The sequence below is a fragment of the Chroicocephalus ridibundus genome, chromosome 7, assembly GCF_963924245.1.
Source record: "Chroicocephalus ridibundus chromosome 7, bChrRid1.1, whole genome shotgun sequence".
In the NCBI taxonomy this organism is placed as follows: domain Eukaryota; kingdom Metazoa; phylum Chordata; class Aves; order Charadriiformes; family Laridae; genus Chroicocephalus; species Chroicocephalus ridibundus.
The window spans coordinates 29,973,379-29,994,408 of NC_086290.1; the positions used below are offsets into that span (position 1 = coordinate 29,973,379).

The following is a 21,030-nucleotide window of genomic DNA, read 5'->3' on the forward strand; positions in this document are numbered from 1 at the left end:
AGGTATGACAGATCCTAGGTGGAGGTGTTGCTGTAGGGCACTCTGGAAAGATCTTTGCTTCAAGCAAAGCTCAGTTGCTGTTTGTCATGGAAATACCTGGCTGGTTGAAGTGCATTATTGTAATGGTCTTCACTTAACACCAGTAACTGCACGGCTTGAGCAGAGGTTTAAGATGTATGGGAAGAAACGTCCCCCCATGTGACTAAGGCGGATAAAAAGATGCCACTTAGTATTCAAGAACAAAAACTTCCTCCCCGAAGTGGTTAGAAGTGTTTGCAACGAGATTTCTTCCGGAGGCCTCTAAACCCTCTCCATCTCGGCAGAAGTTACCGAACGCCTCCCTCTGCCCCCAGCGCTGCCCGTAACTGTCCCGCCGGCACCGGAGCCAGCCCGGCCCCTCTCCGCTCCCCGGCCCGCACCCCAGCGGCACGGGCTGGCGCCGAGCCGCTCACCGCCCGCTGCCCTGGCACCAGCGCTCCGCCCGGGCGCCGGCCGCGGCTGCCCGAGGGGGACCAGCCTTACCCAAGCTTTCAAACTTCTCCCTGGCTGTCCGGGCGTAGCCATCTCGGTCGTGCAGGGCGTAGGGAACGAACAGCACCCGCTTCACTTTCCTGGGGAGAAGAAGAGAGGGGGGGAGAGGAGCGCTCAGAGGCTGGGGGGGGCGGCCCGGGGCGGGCTCCCGCAGCCCCTGCGCGGCGCTTACTCCCCGAGGAAGCTCTTGATGTGCTGCTGGCAGTGGCCCAGGTAACCCCCTCCGTGCAGGGTGGAGTTGGAGACCAGCAGCAAGCGCCGCGGGCCCCCCATGCCGTGCCCTGCCCGCCGCCGGTGCGCCCGGCCCGGCCCGGCCCGCCCCTTCCTGCCCCGCCGGCGGCCCGCGGGGTGGGGCCCGGCCGCCGCCGCTCCCGCAGCCCCGGCCCGGCCATGCTGGACTTCGCCATCTTTGCCGTCACTTTTCTGCTCATCCTGGTGGGCGCCGTGCTCTACCTCTACCCGGTAATGCCGCCGGTGGCGGGGCGGGGGGGGAGCGCTCACGGCCCCCGGCGCAGGCGGGCAGGGAGCGAGCGGCCGCGGGGCCCAGCCGCCGCCTCTCCCCGGCCGGGCCCGGCGCCGGCCCCTTCCCACGTCCTCTGCGGGGGTGTCCCAGGCGGGTGTCCCCGCGGCCCGGGTCCTGCCGGGGAGGCGGCTGGCGCCGGGGGGAGCGCTGGCTGTGCAGGCCCTTCCCGGTCCCCGCTCCCTCCCAGCGGGGCGGCCCTGCCCGCAGGCTTTGGCACACCTTTGGCACACCTCGTCTTTTACATACCCCGCGGCATCCCTCTCAGAAAGGCTGTCTCTGCTCACCCTGCAGCTTTGCAGGCGTGCAGATCTCCAGGGCACAATCTAGGTGTAAGGTCTATACTGCAAACCCGACCCTTTAAATCTTTATGCAGGGATCTTTCATCTAACCGGGTGAATAATCCTGGTTTAGCCCGTGGGACTGGGCACACGCAGTTGATTGGCTTCATAAGCCTTAGCGGGTTTGAGGCCTAAAGATGTGGCTTATCCAGCTTTTGTTTAATGTTTGTAAGCAGTGCAGCAGTATCGATGTGGAAAATCCAGCTCTCCTGCTGGAAAGCTGGGGGGCTTGCATAAAATCTAAGTTCAAGGAGTTTGATAGATTTCCTTTTACTCTCTAGGCATCTAGGCAAGCATCGGGTATCCCTGGGCTGGCTCCAACTGATGAAAAGTAAGTGCTTTCCATCTCCACATCAGTCCAGTTCAGCCTTGCCAGTGGATGCTGTTCATGACCAAATATCCCCATTGTGTTCCTCAGGGATGGCAACCTGCCAGATATCATCGTCAGCAGCAGTCTGCATGAGTTCCTGGTGAACCTCCATGAGAAATATGGCCCACTGGTCTCTTTCTGGTTTGGAAGGCGTCTTGTTGTCAGTGTTGGCTCAATTGATCTCCTGAAACAACATATTAACCCCAACCGGTTGTGTAAGTGTCCTTTGCTTTGTCTTTGGGTCCATTTGTTCTTTCTGGCCTTGCTGGGCATCCTGTGTCAAAGGAAACTGGGGCTAAGTAGAAAGAAAACGAGACTTAGTCTGCAGCTGATTTGGTGGTTCAGGTATGTCTTTTGTCCTGCTCATTGGAGTTAAATATCAGTGACCTAGAGTTGTTGCTGTCCAATGACTATCAAGAAATTAGTATGCTTCTGTCTTTTATCATCTCCCAACAGGCAAATGTTTATGGAAAGCATCATGTTTGTTAGTCATTTGAAACAGCAAGGTGAAGATCCTGTAACAACTTGACATTGATTTTAAAAGTAGCTTGAAATACAACCTAAGAGGGGGAAATATGCTAAATTAAGTCTGGAAAGAACTGTACTAGTTTGTAATAGCTCCCGTGTGTGGTTCAGGGTGGAGGTTTTTAAGGTATTATTTTAAGAAGTTATTTAACTTTTGGTTTTCTTTGGCATGTAGAATTTTGTGCTGCAAGCCTCTAAGTGATCTTGCAGGCTTGGAAGCGGTCAGTGGTGCTGGTAGCTGAGTTGACGCTTTTAATCCTGGGAGGATATTTTAATTTATGGTGGGCCTTAGGTGGGTGTTTTGCTTTCTGAGATGATCGCAGACAATAAGTTAACTTTGATATTTGGGTTTAACCTCTTTGTTTTTCCAGTTTTTGTCTTACAAGATTGAATGAGGTGCTGGTTGCACACTCTGACCTGATACTGTAGGCTGTCTTTAGGCACAGGCAGATATCTCAGCATCACTTTGTGCTGGGGTCGTGATGGGTAAGCTTCTTGTATGGTTGTATGACAGACTCAAAAAAAAATTGGTGATGATCCGAGAAAGGAGTGGGAGTTAACGAAGATCAGCAAGACACAGTCAACAGCAATTGCACTCCAGAAGGTGGAAACCCACCCTGAAGGATCTGAATGCACTCAAGTGTGTTTGGGGGAAACTGAGCAGACAGTCACTTTCTCAAAGCTCAGCAAAGTGGTGACATGACCCGAGCAGGCAAGTTCTCAGAAATGTACTGAATTTGGGAGTACCCAAATACTGGGGAAAAACAGATACGGTGCCTGAACTTCAATGAAGGAAATGTCACCCAGGCAGGAACTTGCTATGCCAAGGGCTAAACATATTTTTTAAGCATGGGGATAAATAGGAAATGCACACCATAGTTCTTTGATAATTACACTTCTAGGCAAGGAAAGTGATAGAATTGAGTTTCTGTCAGGGTTTCAGTTCAGCATTTCCTTGGACATGGCTTGAGTCATTACTGAAGCTGGAGGTGATGGGATATGAGAAGTGGAAGAGGGAGTGAGGCTGGATTGTGTTGGGAAAGAAAAATGCTGGGTTGGGGAGGTGAAATACTCCCACTTATGTTAGCGGCCTGCCCTGATGGTGTCAGGGCTGGGACCCCTTGTCAACAGTGAAGCAGAGTGTCGGAGCAAGAAGATGGGCATCCCTGAGGGCGGGGGCAGCAGAAACAGGATGGGAGGAGCAAGAGCAGGCTGTATTAATTGGCTGCAGGATGACATGGCCATGGAAAAAAAAGAAAAGGGTGCACTGAGTCATGTATTTTCTGTAGAGAGAGGAAAGCATCTAGACTATTGCATATGATGAACTTGAGCCAGACCTGGCATCCTGTGTACGGCTATGACCTGTGTACTCAGGCATGATTTCAAATAAAGCAAGTGCAAAGAAAAGCTGCCAGTGCTCTCAGAGGAGTGGGGAGCCTGGGGAAAGCGTGTTCAGTCCAGCAGAAGAGCTTATGGGGGAATCCTCATAGAAATGCAGCAGCAGCAGCAGGCTTAAGGAGCGTTCTCATGATCTGTACTGAACTCAGACCTGAAAAAGCAGCGATGTTAGTTGTTTCAGTGCTTTCCTTTTGGCACTGATGCTTGTCAGAAGTGCTCAAATTTTATTAGAGGTGAGGAATCCTACTGATTGTTTTTCCTGGAGCTTTGAGGTATAAACAGCATACAGTAGCTGAGTGGCTGTAGCAAAACAGTTCCTTTACCGTTTCCTGATGAGTGGGAATAGGTGTTGTGGTAGCTCTCAGCCACTAACTGGCTCTGGGCAGCTTGCAGTTTTATTGGAGACCTGGCCTTGCCTGTATCGCTTCTGTGCGCACAGTGCTGTGGGGCAGGAGACAGCCCGCTGTGGACTGGGTTGTATCCAGTTTCTGACTCCAGCCCCACATGAAAACCCTTGCCATGTGACACTTCCTCAGTCTGCTGGGGTGCCCGAGGACAGACCTGCCCTTCATAGGTGCCTGCTTGTCGGTTTCCAAGTTTGAGGTGTGGGGTTTGGCTCCAAGTAGCATAGAAAGGTTCCTCTCATCTCATGAGTGTGTCACAGGTATGGTCGAACTTCTTGGAGAAAGAGAGAGAGAGGTGCTGATAGTGCATCTCTCACGAGAGCCTTGAAGTTGGACTAATTGCATTCATAGTTATTAACAGATTCCCAATGCCAGGAGACTGTTTTTCCTCATGCTTAAAGCAGCGTTTGCAGCTGGTATGTTTTCATGGCCATGGTTGAGATTAATTTACAAGGAGAATTCAAAGGAAGTAAAACTTTGCTGCTGGTACTGGTGATTCCCGTGAGAGGCTCTGGGGAAGCAGTCCAGGCCTGTGAAGGGTGTGGATGTGAAGAGGGTGGACTAGTTCAGGATTGCCAGGAGCAATGGGTTCAGAGACCCACTTGGAAAACTCACATGAGTCGATGTCCCCTTTTGGGTTGGGACAATGAAACTGAAGCACATGGAATGCTCGAGATGGAGCTATGGGTCCTGGCCTGTTTCAGCAGGATAGCTTCGCTCTGTTCTCTGTGCATTTGTACTGTGCAGCTTCAGAGGTCCTTTCCATCCCTGATGTTCAGTTCTACTTGGCATCTGTCTCGACTATCCAGAGTTATATCTTTTCTCCACGTTTACTTACAATGGTGTCTAGGACAGGATCTGAGGCTCTTGGGATGAGGGAGAAGATTTCCTTGTAAGTGGAAAGGAACAGACAAAATTTTGATTTGCTTCACTAAGAGGACTGAAAATGTAACCCTAGACATGTTTTCAAGACGATGACAAAGGAAGAAGTCCGTGGAAGTGCTGTCAGGACAAAGCTGTGTCTCCAAGGGGCGGTTTGTGCCTCGTGGAGTCACTCACCTCCCGTAGCCGTTTCCCAAGTATGGCGAGGCAGGGCCAGCCCTCAGGAAAGGGCAGCCTGGGCTTTGCAATCCTGCGTTCCCAACAGTGAGTGTATCAGTGGCATGGGACTGCCAGTTTGCACTAGGGACAGGGGAGAAAAAAATGGAGCCTGTGGCTGATCCGGGAGTTTTCTTTCATATGCACCAGGAGATCTTTGCAGTTTCTGCAGATGATGGTGCTAGGCATCCTCTGGCTTTTCCAAATGCCTCTGCTTGCCAGATTTGCTGTGTGGGCTTTACCATCAGCCATGTTTCTTTCTAGCTACCCCAGTACTGTGCCTGGCTCTGCCAGGGCCAGTCAGCAGGGAAACGTGGCATGAATAGCAGCAGCCACTCCATGGCAAAGTATCTTGGAGGAGGAATTGGCAGCAGCAGCTAGAGTCACATAACAGCCTGCTCCACGTGGAGAGCCGCAGGTACCATCTGCTGTGCCAAAAGACACATGCACATACTCCTTGTCGTTCAAAGTGGGAAAAGAGGGTGAGATGCCAAGCTTAAAAACATTGGAAGGGAAATGATGTGAGAGAAAAGCATTTAGGAAAGTTTACCGTATTCATGCCTCTGGCCTCATTAGCTGCTTTTTGTGTCATTAGGTAGTAAGTCCTCTGCAGGTGGCAATTGTGTCGTCTTATATCTTTGTCCAGTAGCATAATGAGGCCCTGATATCTTCTGGGAATCCCAGATATATCCACAGTTGGTAGTCATATGCATCTAGCCCAGCCTTGATGTTTTCTGATGCCTCAGAGGTTTCACTCTCCATCTGGGACAAATAACAGGCTGTGATAAACAGTGAAAATATCCTTCTTGAAAACCCCATGATTGCTGCTTCCAAGTAGTTCCTTAAAGATTCTGACAGTTGTGCAAGACCCACAGAAAAGTTCACAGAAAGGCAAAAGCATATGCCATGCTTTATTGCACAGTTTTGCATTGATGCTTAATATACTTCAGCAAATTTATTAAGTAGAGGCCCCTGGTGGTGAAATTGAGAGTTAAAAATCTAACTGAAGTGAGCCATGGATATGGAAGATGGAGGATATGTGTTTTTGTCTAGTTTGTACACTCTTGCATGTGTCTCTGCAGAAGGAAGGTAGAAAGTAAGGCAATTAGAAGTAGAAAGCATTGTGTAGCTTAGTGGGGTACTGTTTTCTGTATGAGCTTCTCTGCTGGAGGCAGCCCTGACTGAGAGAGGTAGGTGTTGGTTTGGGAAGCGCTCATCAGGAGGGAACTCGGTGCATGCAAGAGAAATCACGCAGGAGCAGTAGGGTGTCAAATGAAGTTTACTGGGCCTGGGAAGCAAGGTAAGGAGTGCAAAAAGCAACCTCTGGCTACCTCTCTCATGTGAGCTGCTGTGTCTTGAGTGCATAGCCACAGTCAGGGCAGGAGGGCGCACCGGATGTCATGGGGGAATGTGCTAGAAGGGCTGCAGATCAGGCTGGTGGAGAAGGGAAAGGAGCTCACTGTTGTTCACCAAGTCAATGGCAGAAGCCATTGGAACAAGCTTCCAAGGCGTTATTACTAAAGAGTTGGCAGAGCCAGCAGGCAACCTCTGCAGGGGGAGCTGATCACAGGATGGTACCCTGCTGCAGAGAAGAGACCTCATGAGGTCCCAGCCCACACTGAGCAAGAGAAACTTGTTACCCCAAAGAGACTGCCTAGAAGTAGCAGTGCCCGATTAAAGAGATTGCTGTTTTCATCAGCCCTGTGTGGTGTGACTGCCTGACTTTCGAATGGTGTTTCCTTTATTTGCTTTCAGTGGATCCCTTTGAGACAATGCTGAAGTCCCTCTTGAGGTACCAGTCCAGCCTGAACGGGGATACAGGAGAGAGCCACATGAGGAGAAAGCTGTATGAAAATGGTGTCACCAAGTCCTTGCAAAGTAACTTTGCTCTCATCCAGAAGGTGCGTAGCTGTCATTGTACAGCAGAGAAGCCCTATGGGGCTCACAGGAGAAAGTTTAGTGAGAATGATCACTAGGATAAAGGAGCTGCATTCAAATTAGTGCTGATATAAGCATCTGTGAGAGTGAACAGCCTCTGCCCGTTCAAGCATGGTGTGAATATTTGGTTTCTCTTAGCTCCAGTGGGTTAGGGGGAAGGGCTGAGCTTGGTAACTTGCTATGCCAAGATACCAGATGCAGTTAAAGGTACTGGAGCACCTGGATTCTAAATTTATTTCCCAGGACAGAGGGAGGAGCAAGGAACCAGCTATTGGGACCATAAACAGGTGAGGAACTGTTCTGTTGACTCAGTCCAGCAGCCAGAATATGATCTGTTTTCCCAGTCTGGAGCTACTCGTATTAAAGGTTTTAAGGTTTCTTTTGTGACAGATGGAACAAGAGAGGAGGATAGGGCTGCCTTGTTGGGAAGAGGCAGAATATTAGAGGCTAAAATATTACTGTTTAAGTTAACAACGGAAGGAAACCCTGGAAAGAGTGTAGCTTCATGCCATAGCATGAAAGTGTGGTCTGCCTTAGGAACTGGGTGGGAATGTCTGCAGGGTATGTTTGGTAAATAGGTTGCTGATATTACTGCCAACTAATGGTTCCTTCCCTCTCAAGCTGTCAGAAGAGTTGCTAGCCAAATGGCTCTCCCTCCCTGAGGCACAACACGTGCCACTCTGCCAGCACATGCTGGGCTTTGCCATGAAGTCTGTCACGCAGACAGCTATGGGCAGCAGCTTTGAAGATGACCGGGAAGTCATCCGATTCCGCAGGCATCATGATGCAGTAAGTGTCACGAAGAGCCAGGAAATCTCCTATTATGTTTTTCCACACCAACATCACACAGCTTGTGTCTGTGTACTGTTTAGTACAAGCTACTGCTGAGACTTTAACATTAAGATAACATTAAGCTTAAGAGCTAGAGGGCTCTGCTTCAATTGTCCCGTGTTGAAACTATTAGAAAGATTCTACTGCTGATCCTGCTGTGATTAGTCTAAGAGGTTTCTAAAGGATCTGTGGGGATTTGGAACACAGATCCAATGGCAGTTGAGAGGTGTTTGGTACCTAAGTCAGTTAAACTCTACTGGGAATGCCAGTGGAACGTCTCCTTTTCAAAGATCTTCTGAAGGCTCTGTGACATTGTGGAGAAAGGAAAATCTGAGGAGGTCCCAAGCCATGTCCACATCTGGGGATTTTAAATCTGCTGTTGATAGGATGGGAAAGAAACAGTTCCATCTTCCATTCAAGATTCCCATATCTTTTTCCCTAGAGTTGTAATTACGGTTGTTCCATTTCAATTAAATTTCAGCTATCATGGATGTAATATCTGGAATGGAAAGAGAACCATAGAATCATAGAATGGTTTAGGTTGGAAGGGGCCTTAAAGATCATCCAGTTTCCACCCCCCTGCCATGGACACCTCCCACTAGACCAGGTTGCTCAAAGCCCCATCCAGCCTGGCCTCGAACACTTGCAGGGATGGGGCAACCACAGCTTCTCTGGGCAACCTGTTCCAGTGTCTCACCACCCTCATAGTGAAAAATTTCTTCCTGATTTTATTTGGTGTTTTCATATTCCTGAATAGGGAAGAATAGAAGAGTCCCAGCAATCTCGGCCTTTGAGTGATGGTGCTCTTCTGTCTGTCCTTTCAGATCTGGTCGGAGATTGGGAAAGGTTTCTTGGATGGGTCCCTGGACAAAAACATGACTAGGAAGAAGCTCTACGAAGATGGTAGGTTCCTCCCAAAATCACAGTCTTCCTCCCACTCTGATAAGTACTTAGAGTTAGCTAGCATATGGAAGCACTTAATTTGCCCAGCTGTCTTGGGTTTTCTGCAGAGTTGATCATTGTGCCATAAGCTACCAGATGTGTCCTCCTTACCCTTGCATAAAATCATTGTTTTGGAGTTGAGTGACAAGCGTGCCATTGTGCAAGAAGTTTGAAGGACCAGAACTCTAGTTCCAGGTCTAGTTCTAGCGTCTGTCCAGCCTGTAATTCTGATAGAGGATCCTGGGAGGTATCTTGTGCTTGCTCCCTTCCTATTCTGTTCCCTAGTGTCCACTTTTGACCTCTCTTGGAGGCAGGCAGTTGTGCTAGGTGGGGACAGATGGAGCTGCTTGGTTTGTCCTGGATGGTCATTCTTATGATGCACCATTTGGTGAATGTGCTGACAGTCGCCTGCAGGCTAGAAGACACAAGTACAGAGGTGCTGCTTTGATGGATACTTTCCGTGTGATAGCCTCTGGTGTGCTATTACAAGGTAACATGATTTTCAGGTCTGTTATGGCAGTGCCTTTATTTCTTATGTATTTCACAGTAAGTTATTTTATTTCTGTTGTCCTGTCTTTTTTGTTGTTAATAGTTAAACATTGATTGATAAGATGTTAAGCAAAAGTAGCTTGTGTCTAGAACTAAGGATTTCCTTGTAAATCCTCCAAACCCAGTATTTCCTTCTTTATGTTGCTGGTTCTGTGGGTTTCAGAACCTGAGGAGAACTACTACCCTGTTAAAATGGGCTTCTCCCATGGGCACTTGTTCAAGACTGTTGTAGTAGGATGATGCATTAGGACACAATTTCACAAACTCTGTCCGGATAGTGAGGCTTCATGTTTAAGTGTTGCTAGCTTTCCTATGCAGAGAGGAGGGAGGAAGGGTAGTTTTCAGATGAAGAGGCTGAATTGGGCCTTGGTAAATCAAGCTTCAGATCCAACTTCTGCTCCTTGTTTCCTCAACGTGCCAAGGGCATGTAAGTCCCTAATTCCCCCCCAGTTCCCACAACAGCCACCAGGAGTTAGGCACCCAAATATCTTCCTACGTGTTGACTCTTTGTGCCAAAACCCTCCCACGCTTTCCCCACCTTCCTCTCTCTGCAGACTATTTAGCACGAGCCATGCTCTTGTACTGTGCTTGTAGAAACCCTAGCAAAGGGGAGATCGTCAGTGGCTGGAGGTGCTGTAACACTACAGGCCATGCAACTAGTGTTACCCGCCTCAAACATTTTTTTATGGGGGCTGATTAAACGCGTTCTCTGATGGTTCAACGCTAACTCTTCTTTGACTTCCCCTGACCTGATTTCAGCTCATAGAGTACATGTCTCGGTTATACCTGTAAGGGTGACTTTTTATAGGCAACCTGTCTTGTTTGGTTCCTACATTTTCAACTAAATTGGAGATACCGCCTTCCAAATTGACAGTATCATGGAACAGAGGCTGCTTCTGTAAGTGAGCCCAGCAGGGACAGCTGGTCTGAAAATCTGCTTGGGGAGATGGATTTGCTTCTCCGCAGATCTCAGGATGACCAGGTTTTAAAATCAACATTTCTTTTTGCTTCCAAAGCTCTGATGGAGATGGAATCCACCTTAAGGAAAGTTATAAAGGAGCGCCGAGGCAGATCATTCAACAGGCACGTCTTTATAGACACCTTGCTGCAGGGGAGCCTGAGTGACCAGCAGGTCTGTGCAGCTCTTCTGTCATTATACAGCAACGGACTTTAGCTATTACAAGCTCGTTACATTGTAGCCTTGGATTAATTTAAGTTTGCGCATCTTAGGTCAGATTCCTTACTAAAGCAGGGTTTCTCATTCTTTTTCTTTTTCTGTTCCTACAATGTTTAATTGCATTAGGCTTTGATAGCTTTCCTTGCCGCTGCTTCGTTGCTATTTGTATAAACCAGAAGTATGTTAATATTAAGCGTGTCTCATGTGCCATTGCAGTGGAAGTTCTGTAGAGAGTTTGGTCTATGTCTTCTAGATGTGTTTCCTGCTCTCTGAGCTAAAGGGATTTCATGCACTTGAATGGAGAATGTGCCACTTCTTTTTTATCTTTACAGTCTTATGGACTTCATTCTCTGAAGTAGATTTTATTTCCTAGATTCTGGAAGATACAATGATTTTCTCCTTGGCAGGATGCATAATTACTGCTAACTGTAAGTACAGATTGTAGGTAACTTTCCATCCTTACGCTCAGCTGTCTAAAACTGTGTGTGATGACGAGAGACCTATTCTAGGCTAATAAAAAAATTATATTCATCATTCTGTTTCTCCTGAGCTACAGATGTATAGAAGAAGCTAATTTTACAGCAGACTCTCGACACAGCCTCACAGCTAGTGAGTTGAAACTAAGCTGTGTTTGACGACCTTCCCAGTCTTCTGGTGAACCTTAGAATTTCTTCCCATTGCTTTTTGGTTGCACGCTATCCCCAGCCAACTGATGCTAAATTTGATGAAAAAGCGCCAAAGCACCAAAAGATGTAAGCCACAAGGATCATGTTGCAAAATAGGTTCTGGCACATGGGAAGAAAATTAGACCAGAGTACTGGAATCTGACTGGCTGCTTTGAATTTCTGGAGGATAGGTGTGTTCCGTGTATGGAAGACTTTCAAAGAAGCTACTTTGGGATTTGTGTAAAGATTATGGAAAAAAAAAACAAGCAGAAATACAAACTGGAGCTGTGTAAAATCTCTTATGATAGGGGGATGATTATCAGGCCCTGTATCTCAGCCAATGGGGATGGGACTCCAAAGAAAACCTCCCAGGTGCATCTGGGTGTTAAAGAATGTGGAAATTAAATTTGGCAACTCTGATAATACTGTCCCCAGAGAATATCCTCTCCAAGTACTCCAGGAAGACTGTCATTTTAAGGGGCTTTACTGCTCAGCGATTCCAGATAGTTCTCATGAATAGGTTATTTGGAGCGGTAAAAACATTTCCTTGTAGCTTTAGGGAAACTGCATCCTACACACTTATTTCTTATGCAAGGTTTCTTTTTCACTATGCTGTTGAAGATATCTCTTGAGTACCTCACAAAATAGGTGTAGGGGAGACAAGTGCAGGCCAGCTTGCTGCGGAGAGCTGTACTGCTCTTGTCACTCCCTGTCAGGAGCCCCAGACGATGGCTGTTGAGCACTCACCTGAGGTGTGCTGGGGAAGCCCCCCAAATAAGGGAATTTTCTGAAGCTTTGGACAACCCAGCCCTAATAAACCTGGCTCCCCAGGGTTTGCTGGGCTGTGTGATCCCTTCCCCAGAGCTGTGAGGCTGAACGGCTCAGTCTCCTGCACAGCTGCCTAAGCTCATCATGGCGTTGCAAAGAGAATTTTAGCTCGTGTGGTCTCTTGTTACACAGGCGTTCAGCCTCTACTCCTGCCACTGAATACAGATTCAGTACAGCCTGTTGTGAACAGAGGTCACCCTTTTTTGTGTCAAAGAGTAATGTTGCAAATAAAGGAAGTAAGAAAACTGAATGCAGTTTGTAAAAGATTGAATTTTCTGGTCCAATCTTGTCTTGATTTCTTCCCCAGTGTGTACTTGGGCAGTCTATTTCCTGGCAACCTCAGAAGATGTTCAGCAGAATCTGTACAAGGAGATGGACCGTGTTCTAGGGAAGGGACCAATTACTCATGAGAAAATCGAGCAGCTCAGGTGGGTCCCATGGAAGGAACTGCAGAAGGTTATCTCATGTGGTGGGGACAGGGGCTTCATGTGCAGGAGCCTGATGCCCAGCCTATACTGAGCTAGAAGAAGGCATCCAAAAGCTACTCCCTTCTTTTTTCTGGCAGTGATCAAACCATAGGATGACTTACAGCACAGAGAGAATCTGCTGTAGGGCTCCAGACTTGGGGACCAAGCTGCTCTCGTCAGGGTGTCCATAGGAAACCCTTTAGGTTCATGAGCAGAGGAGAACACAGAATCAGTGCCCTGGCTGCCAGGGCAAAATTTTTTTGCTTACTGTCTTTTTTGGTTTCTGTCCTAGTTTTCCAAAGGTAGGCAGTCATTTTAATGGTTGCATTCATGTTAGACATATTTAGAGAGAAAACATGGAAAAATCTTTTCAAAGGGTCACAGAACTAGGATGATGACTGGTCAACAGTGTGCCTTTATTTTTCATGCGTCTGTTCGTGCAACTGGGTCCATTTTCTATTTGGACTAGTGTTAGAGTTTCAGTAAGGGAGTATTGAGTGTGTGGGTTTCTTCCTGCCTCTTGTATGGGTGAGAGGCACAGGAAAAGGGCTGGGGTGTTTATGCTTTTTAGCGGAGTTAGTTAGGTTTCAAATCTGAAAAAAGTGTGGTGAAGAGAGATTTCGATAACCTTCCCTAAAAGCTGATAATGAGATTTAATGCTTCTTGCAAAGATGCAGGAACTCCTTGCCAGAAAAATATGAAGTGCCTCAGTGTGGCTTGAGACAACTCCAGGAGCAGACTGTGACCCTAAATGCAGCAGGTGACTCAGTTTTCCTTGCTGCCACAATGACGTGGACAAGCTTCTCTCTGGGAACGTTAAGCTAACTAAGTCTTACTGGTTGCAGATACTGTCGGCAAGTCCTGTGTGAGACAGTGCGAACAGCAAAGCTTACTCCCATCGCTGCACAGCTGCAGGAGCTGGAGGGCAGAGTCGACCAGCATACTATCCCCAAAGAGGTAGGGCAGTACTGGGAGCACGAGGCCACTCTCCTTTCCTGGAGGGGAATTTGCTGTTTCTCCTTCTTCCCATGGAGGGGTTGGGCAGGAAGACCATTTCTTCTGACACTGTTGAACCTGAGCAGCTGCTCTGTCATCTGAAAGTACAGTTTAGCTCAGTGTTTCCCCTGCAGTTCCTCTGTGGGAGAGACCCTGGGAACTCACATTCTCTTGCTGAACAGATTTCCTTCTGGTTCTGGGTCCACCAGGGATGAATCATCTTTTGAAGGGTCTTAAGGGCTCAGTTGTGCATAAAAGAGCATGATTTCAGGCCTGATCATATCACCCATATTTCCCACACAGAGCAGTACCTTCCACCGCAGAGAATAAAGCAGTCCATACGGATGTGCCGGGAAGAGTAGAGGAACGGGATCAAACCCTCTCTAACCACCAACAGTTGCAACATGGCCTTAGAAGTTAAAATCCTAACATCTGGGCATGGATTATGGAAATCTGTAGATGAATATAGCATATTTTCTTTTTAATCCACCTAATAGATATGAGTAGTCTACAGAGTGATTGTCATCTGGCAGGGCTGTCCAGAGGTGGTTTCAATTATGCATTTCTTTCTGCTCTGACATACATCTCCTAATTTTCTCTGCAGACACTTGTGCTTTATGCTCTTGGTGTGATGCTACAGGATAGTTCATCGTGGCCATCGCCGTACAAGTATGTAGAATCAAAGACTTTTATTGCAACTAATTCCTTTCCCTTTTTTTGATTAATATTCTTTAGATCTTACAGCATAGCTTCGGCTGCAGGGCCTGCCTTAAGCAGATTTTGGAGATGAAAGAGAGTCTGTGAGAAAATCAATTTATGAAAGTCTTGGTTTGTTTGTCTCCATGGGTGGGAATTTGGGTCAATTCAAGTCATGATCCTCCCATGCTCCAGTCTGCATGTATGTATGTGTTAGAGTTTAGTAACAACTTTTTTTGCACGCGCACACACATGCGTGCACGCACGCGCGTACACACACCACTTCCCTGGCAAATGCTGGTAAATTATTTTTAAGGTTTTCTGCGAGAGTGAAACAGTGATTTGAATGGCTTTGGAATCACTGCTTGTCATCATGAAACGATGATGCAAGGGAGGAAACGTCAGTCTGAAGTTCCGCTTTTTCAGGGGGAAGGAAAATGCTACCTCATTACTTCTATCTGCGAAAACAAAACTGACCAGTATTTCAGAGGTTAAATAAAAAAAATTGCTGTAGCTTCCTATGGCCTCCAGGTGGCAAATATTAACATGTATCTGACTTACTTCACTTATGCTGGGAAAAAATGTGGGTCATTTATTCTAGACAGAGAGAACAGACAGCTGAGATTTAGGAGAAAGAACAGAGCCTTTAGAACAGCACTTGTCCTCTCCTGCAAGTGTAACTCTTACAAAAGGGTCAGGCATTGATGCAGCGATCTAAGAGCACCTTGTCAGGGATTGCCCACTAGGACAGGACATGCACTGTGTTTAGGAAGGATTTGCTGAGGCCTCGTGGGAGGGACAGCGAGGGCTGCTATGAACACAGTGTGTTTATTCCAAGGAGAAGGAGGCTGAGGTTTAGCCTGAGGTAGACGTGTATTTCTGTGATGGAGACAGGGGATCATCTCTTTGTGATCCTTTCACCTAGCTACAGTACAAAAACACTGTGTGGCTGTTTACCCTCTCTATTTTTTTGCTAGGCAGCTGCATTTTCTTTTGCTATTACGACATCTGTAATTTGCCACTTCAGTTCAGGGGTAATGTAAGTTTGATGCTGCTTTTACTGAGGGTCAGCACCCACATGCCTTTTCACCTTGGTAGAAGCAGAGCTTGGATGTTTAGGCAGGGAGCCAAAGGCTGATGTATAAGCAGAAATATTTAGCAGAAAGTGAAAGATAACTGCCTTCCATCTGTCAAATTTCATATTTTTTTTTAATATATATATATTTAAATTGAATTATAATTTATTAGTCTCCCTGTGGTTAGTTGATTATGGGAATCTTGTTTTAACTCATGCCAGCCCTGCATAATAGTTTTCTCACAGCCTCCACCATCCTAATGCTGGAAAACCACTTTTCTCACTTGAATGAGTCACCAGCTTCCCTCCCCCAGCACATATACATAGACATACACACACCAGCTGCTTGAAGAGAAGGGTGAGGGGCAAGGAGAAAAGGGAAATATTTTTGGAAGTGAGAGAGGAAGGGACATGGGCAGAGAGAGAGAGAGGGAGACAAATCAGATTGTGTGTGCCCTGGAGGGGAACAGAGGGCAGGTAGCAGCATCAGCTCAGCTGCGTACTCAAGCTAAATACCCACTGCTGAGAGGTAATGCATATTAGTTCCAGCCCTGTATCACGCTAACTCAGTTTGTCAGCGTTTTGACCAAGCTGGGACACAGCTGACCAGCTGGGACCGTAGATGGAGTGGATGCACAGTTGCCTTCATACATCTGTGTGGAATTACCCAGCATGATTTAGAGAGTGCAAATTAGTGACATTCTGTGTTTCGTTGCCAGTTTCTTACTCCTGTGTGTGCACATGTGGCCAGGGAGAGGACCCTGTGCCTGCACAAAAAGCCTCAGTGTATTTTGTCTTTCATAGGTTTGACCCAGAGAGATTCAATGAGGAACTGGCCATGAAAAACCTCTCCTTGTTGGGTTTTTCAGGAAGTCAGGAGTGCCCGGAGTTGAGGTGAGCATAGGGAAGGAGGTCTTTGTGTGTCTCAGTGGCAGACAGGAGAGAAGGTGCTTTCAGCCTCTTCCTGTTACTGCTGAGACAATCTGTCCAAGCTGGCAGTTGTCATTGGCAGATGTACATCACAGAAAGGTTTTTATTCTTTCCTCCTGCCTCTTCCCTCAGGTTTGCCTATATGGTGGCTACAGTTCTGCTGAGTGTCCTGGTAAGGAAACTGTATCTCCACCCAGTGAAAGGACAAGTCATGGAGACCAAATATGAACTGGTAACCTCACCAAAGGAGGAAGCCTGGATAACGGTGTCTAAGAGAAGCTAAAAGCAAGCAAAACAAGGGGCTAAAAGTGCCAACATTTTAGCAAGTGAATTTCTGAGCAAGGGTCTTAGGGCGAATCACGCTGGCGCCACACTGACTCAGCCAAGGAATTTTACATCCAGATTTTGTTACCTTCCACGTTCTTAACCACATACATCTCTTGGGTCCTTTTTCTAACTCAACTAGTAGTCATATTAAAGTAGATCTAATCTGTATGCCTTTTTTGCATTTGCTTTTGGATCTCTGGCCAAACCGTTGCAAAGGAAGCAACAAAACCTTGCAGTAGTGTATGTATGAACTGTTGGGTGCCAGCTCGTCAAAGACCAGACCTCTGGTTACTCCAGCCCCTTTCCAACAGCAGCCACAGCTGGATAAGAGTGCCTCTTCATGGATCCTAGCTAAATAAGACCTTGGAGACACAAGGACAAAGCCTTTCTCTATATATAGGTATTTTTATTCAAAGTGTCTTTCCTTCCCTTGAGCTATAGCTATAACTGTCAAGAAGAGCAGATATATCTTGTGAGAAGTATGTGTGAGTGTGTGAGAGAGAGAGAACGATAGAAATAAAGTGGGGCGGGAATTGCACCACTGGCTCTCTTGCTGCATAATCTTGCCGTGCTGTGGGGTTGCAAGAGAAAGGATGACTGAGAAATGCTAGTAAACCAAGAGGAATAAAATTGGTTTGGCCCCTGAGAAAACAGACGCATCAGTGATAATATAATGAAATGAAATAAAACCACAGAGCAAAGCCCTGAGAAAGGGATTCTCTATCCTGACAGTTCTGAGGGCAGTGTCTAATCTAATCAGCATCAGAAATTGACAGATGCTTGCAATTCGTTCAGCACTGGGTCAGCATGAGATTGGTCACGCAGATGCTGGAAAGGGAGAGTGCTTATTTTATAGGGCTCTGGATTAATGTTGTACTTAGTAACTTAAAAACCCTTCAAAGAATCCTTTTCCTCCTCCAAAATGGGTGCCAGCCAGAGCAGCATCGCGTGCCACGTGTTCACAAGCTTTTCCCTGCTTCTTTCTTTCTCTTTTGGCCATCATAGGTGAGCTCCTGAAAGATTTTACAGAGCCCCACTGTATGGCTTGCGAGGCAGGAACCTCTTACCTAGTCATCTCATTGGAGTAATTGCCATCTGACTTCCTTTTCAGGTTGTGTTTCTCCCTTCACCCCCTTACCTCCACCATTCTATAGGACCACCCTTTACCTGATCTTTATAAATCTTTTCCCCATAAACCTGACTTGTCTGTTAGTTCCTAGCCCCCTTCCCACCCAAAAGCGGTGTGGTGGTCGGTGAGGTGTTGCTCAGCCTGCAGTTGTGTGCACCGGAGCTGCTTTTGTGCACAGCTAATGATGCACCACAGAGCAGGCCAGGAGCGTGTGGCTCCTGTTAGAGCTGCTTTCTACTGCCTCTGCAGACAGGACACACTTTACATAGGGACACATACCTGGTAGCTGCAATTCCCATTTCTGCAGGCATTGTTCCTTTCGCTTGCACCTTCCAGGTCAGAAAATCTGCTTTTATAAAAATGTTTTAGCTCTTGTATTGCTGCCAAATCCCATCCTGAATGCAGTCCTGTCGGCTCTTATGGGGTTAACATCTGATGCCAGCCTCTGTGGGCACCAGACAAAGAAAATTCTGCTCTTGGGTTTAACGTGTCAGCTCTGCTTTTGGTGGAGCTGTAGAGATTCAGATCCCTCCCAGTGCAGTTCGTGTTGGGGGAGAGGTGAGCCAGAGATGCTGTTCTCCCAGTTTTTGTCTGCTGGGCAGAAAAAGGAGGGTTGTGCAGTTCAGCTTGCTGCCTCTCGCATTGATTTTTATAATGAACTGCAAGAAAGCTCTTGCTAATCTGACCTCCGTTTAACTGAAGGTTGGTCATGTCCCCAGATGGTAATTCATGTTAGGCTTTGCTTCACTGCTTCTGCAAAAACGCCCATTTTTTTCTTGAAGGTTGCAGATGTTTCCTAAAGCTTCTGAAGAAATCAGCGTGGTAAAGGGTTTGACTTTAAAGCATCCCTGGTGTGCAGAGGAGGCAAAATGGAGGCTAATTTATTGCCTTCTTGGGAAAAAATGGTGGGATAGCACTGTGCCTGCGAGGAACCGGGCAAGGAATAGCTGACTGTCATATAAGTGAGTGGCAAAGATCTGCTTTCTTGTGTTGTAGGAGTGAAACTTTCGGTCACCAGAAAAGCTTACCAAGTGTAATTGTCCAGATCTCTATTACAGCATTTCTCTGCCTTGCTGGAGCTGAATGGACCAACTGCCTTGCAACAGCCCTTACCTAGTTATAGGAATAAAAAATGGAAGTAATTCCATATAATTTCTTACGAATTTTCGTCAGCCTGCACAGGTATTGCATCCCGTAAGACTGTGCTCTCAGTCTGGGCCAGTAACCAAGACTGCAACCAGTAACCAAGACTGCAGGAGTCTGTGACTGATACGAGAGGAGAATGCAGCCCAAAGTGCCGTTGGAGAAAGCCAATGATTAGTTTGTGTTTGCTCAAAACTGCTGTCAAAAAACCATCCTGACTCATCATTTAAGGAAATGTGTTGAGCGTGGAGGGAAAGGAGGGGGGGTAAGGCGCTCTCAAGCATTTGTTATGCGGTGCTCGGAGTGACACTGAGGTCAGAGCCACATTGTTTGCTGAGGCCTGTAAGTTTCCGTTCCTCACTCTATGTGCGTCGATCATTTCAAACAGCCTAACTATAAGACTTAGTGCAACGCTCATCAGCCCAGCTGTGGATCCTTTTCTTGTGCAGCAAACCCCCTTTTTTGTATCGGCATGTTCATGAATCAGAGCTTTCTTGTGAAATTTTAATCTGTTTTGATTGGAAGCTTGAAATACCAGTTTTGTCCCATTTCTCCCCTCACCCTTTGTCTGGCATGCACTGAGGGCTAGTTCTTGTTTGGCCTGGTTTCCTAAGGAATACTTGTGTTCATAGAGCGCACCCCCCTCCCCGTTTATGTTTGGCCATTTTCCCCTTTCTCTTCTCACAAGTAACTTCTGAGCCCTTGGGCCAAATCAGCTGCATTTTACAGGGATCAGATGTTTGAAATCTCAACACTGTTAGTTTTGTAAATTTTTGTATTTTCGCAAATTTTTGTGAAAATAAAGATGACTGGGCATAGGGAGTCTATGCTAGACGTGTCACAAGATTGCAGGCAGAGCCGAAGCATTGTTAGATGCCAGCCTGGGGAAAGCCTGAGTCAGCGCCAGCACTATACAGATTGCCAGTCTCAGGAGTCCAGTCAATAGAGAATAGGGTTTTGTCAGTCCTGCTCAGACCCACGCACTCGGGACACATCTAAGGCCCACAGATCCCTTCTGGCTGTAACGCGGGGGTGTGGGCAAGCATTGCAACCTGTGGAAGAAAACGCCTTAGTCTAGGAACAAAGCCAAAGGGGGGAGGTTGCTTCTATAATATAGGGAATTATTGCTTTTTATGCTTCATATTCCTGCTTTACGCCAGAAAGCTGCTTCACAAATTCCACAGGATAGTTTTGAAAAGCATACGGAAAAGCTGTCATTTCATTCCTTGGACTCTTACTGCATAACAAGCTTCTACAGAGAGCTATGAACTCATGAAAGGCGGGAGGCTAAATATATCTCTGTGCCTATGCAACCTGCTGCTCTCAGAAGCAGGCAGCCAGCGCAGGTGCCAGGAGCAGTCAGGCCATCCCTAATTGATTGTCATGGCTGTTTCTGGCTGACAAAGCTTTATACTTTTGCCCCTTGTACGGGTGGCAACTGGTGAGACAGTTGTTAACATAACTTTGAGCAGAGCACACAGCTTATTGAGCTAGCCTCCCACTACCTCCAAAATATCCATGAATGGTGTTACCCCTAGATTTCAATTAACCTGGGCTGCATATAGAGCCATTATTGCAAATTAGTAATACCCTTCTTCTGTTCCTGCATTATAAGGACTTGGTGGTAATGGCTGTGGTATGCAGCACAGAGTTGAGGGCTGCATATTTTATTTTCCATTATTAAATGGAAAGGATGGTCTTGGCATCTTCTGTCCTGCTTGCTACTTGCAACAATAGGTGTTGGTTGTTGGGCAGAGTGGACGTTTGCTGATTTTAAAATACCCTGGGCAGCTCTTATGCCAGCTCCCCCATTAGCTGGGCAGTTATATCAGCCTGGGGCTGATGGCAATCCCAACTGGGAAAACAATATATCTATCTCACCTGCATAGTTTGTTCATGAGCATATTTGTACTACTTAACTCACAGGTAAGTAGCATTGCCTTCTCACTCTCTCTGTCTCGGGTGCTGCGCCCACGTTCTCGCTGACAGCAGGAGGTATCTGTTCTCTCACCCCTCAGTAGGGCCACGTATGACCTTCCCAAGGTTTCTGTTAATGCTACAGAAGGGCCTCCCTGACCTTGACCCTTGGATATAGATGTATCCTGATCAGCAAAGTGAAGTCTGCAGTTTATTGGCTTCCATTCCGGGCT

At 47.0% G+C, this 21,030-nt stretch overlaps 2 protein-coding genes across 4 annotated transcripts in view; one reads left to right on the forward strand and one right to left on the reverse strand.

Annotated features, from left to right (window-relative positions):
* LOC134518369 (alpha-aspartyl dipeptidase-like) overlaps positions 1-836 on the reverse strand; it is an 11,308-nt gene extending 10,472 nt beyond the window's left edge. For both annotated transcript variants that reach the window (XR_010071950.1, XM_063341089.1), the window contains exons 1-2: positions 704-836; positions 523-611 (exon numbers count right to left, since the gene is read on the reverse strand). Coding sequence is in view for 1 of the 2 variants with exons in the window: in XM_063341089.1 (XP_063197159.1) it covers positions 523-611; positions 704-804 (190 nt within the window). In the remaining variant the exon portion in view is untranslated. The remainder of the gene's footprint in view (positions 1-522; positions 612-703) is intronic.
* LOC134518367 (cytochrome P450 20A1) overlaps positions 1-16,776 on the forward strand; it is a 17,208-nt gene extending 432 nt beyond the window's left edge. The window contains exons 1-13 of one of the 2 annotated variants that reach the window (XM_063341087.1): positions 868-993; positions 1,674-1,723; positions 1,811-1,977; positions 6,943-7,088; positions 7,747-7,914; positions 8,781-8,859; positions 10,464-10,579; positions 10,998-11,052; positions 12,425-12,545; positions 13,430-13,541; positions 14,185-14,249; positions 16,156-16,245; positions 16,414-16,776. In XM_063341087.1, the coding sequence (XP_063197157.1) occupies positions 922-993; positions 1,674-1,723; positions 1,811-1,977; positions 6,943-7,088; positions 7,747-7,914; positions 8,781-8,859; positions 10,464-10,579; positions 10,998-11,052; positions 12,425-12,545; positions 13,430-13,541; positions 14,185-14,249; positions 16,156-16,245; positions 16,414-16,564 (1,392 nt within the window). In that variant the 5' untranslated portion in view covers positions 868-921 and the 3' untranslated portion in view covers positions 16,565-16,776. Of the gene's footprint in view, positions 1-867; positions 994-1,673; positions 1,724-1,810; positions 1,978-6,942; positions 7,089-7,746; positions 7,915-8,780; positions 8,860-10,463; positions 10,580-10,997; positions 11,053-12,424; positions 12,546-13,429; positions 13,542-14,184; positions 14,250-16,155; positions 16,246-16,413 lie in introns of those variants that run through there. The other variant, XM_063341088.1, reaches the window with a different exon arrangement.
* Positions 16,777-21,030: the final 4,254 nt, after the last annotated feature.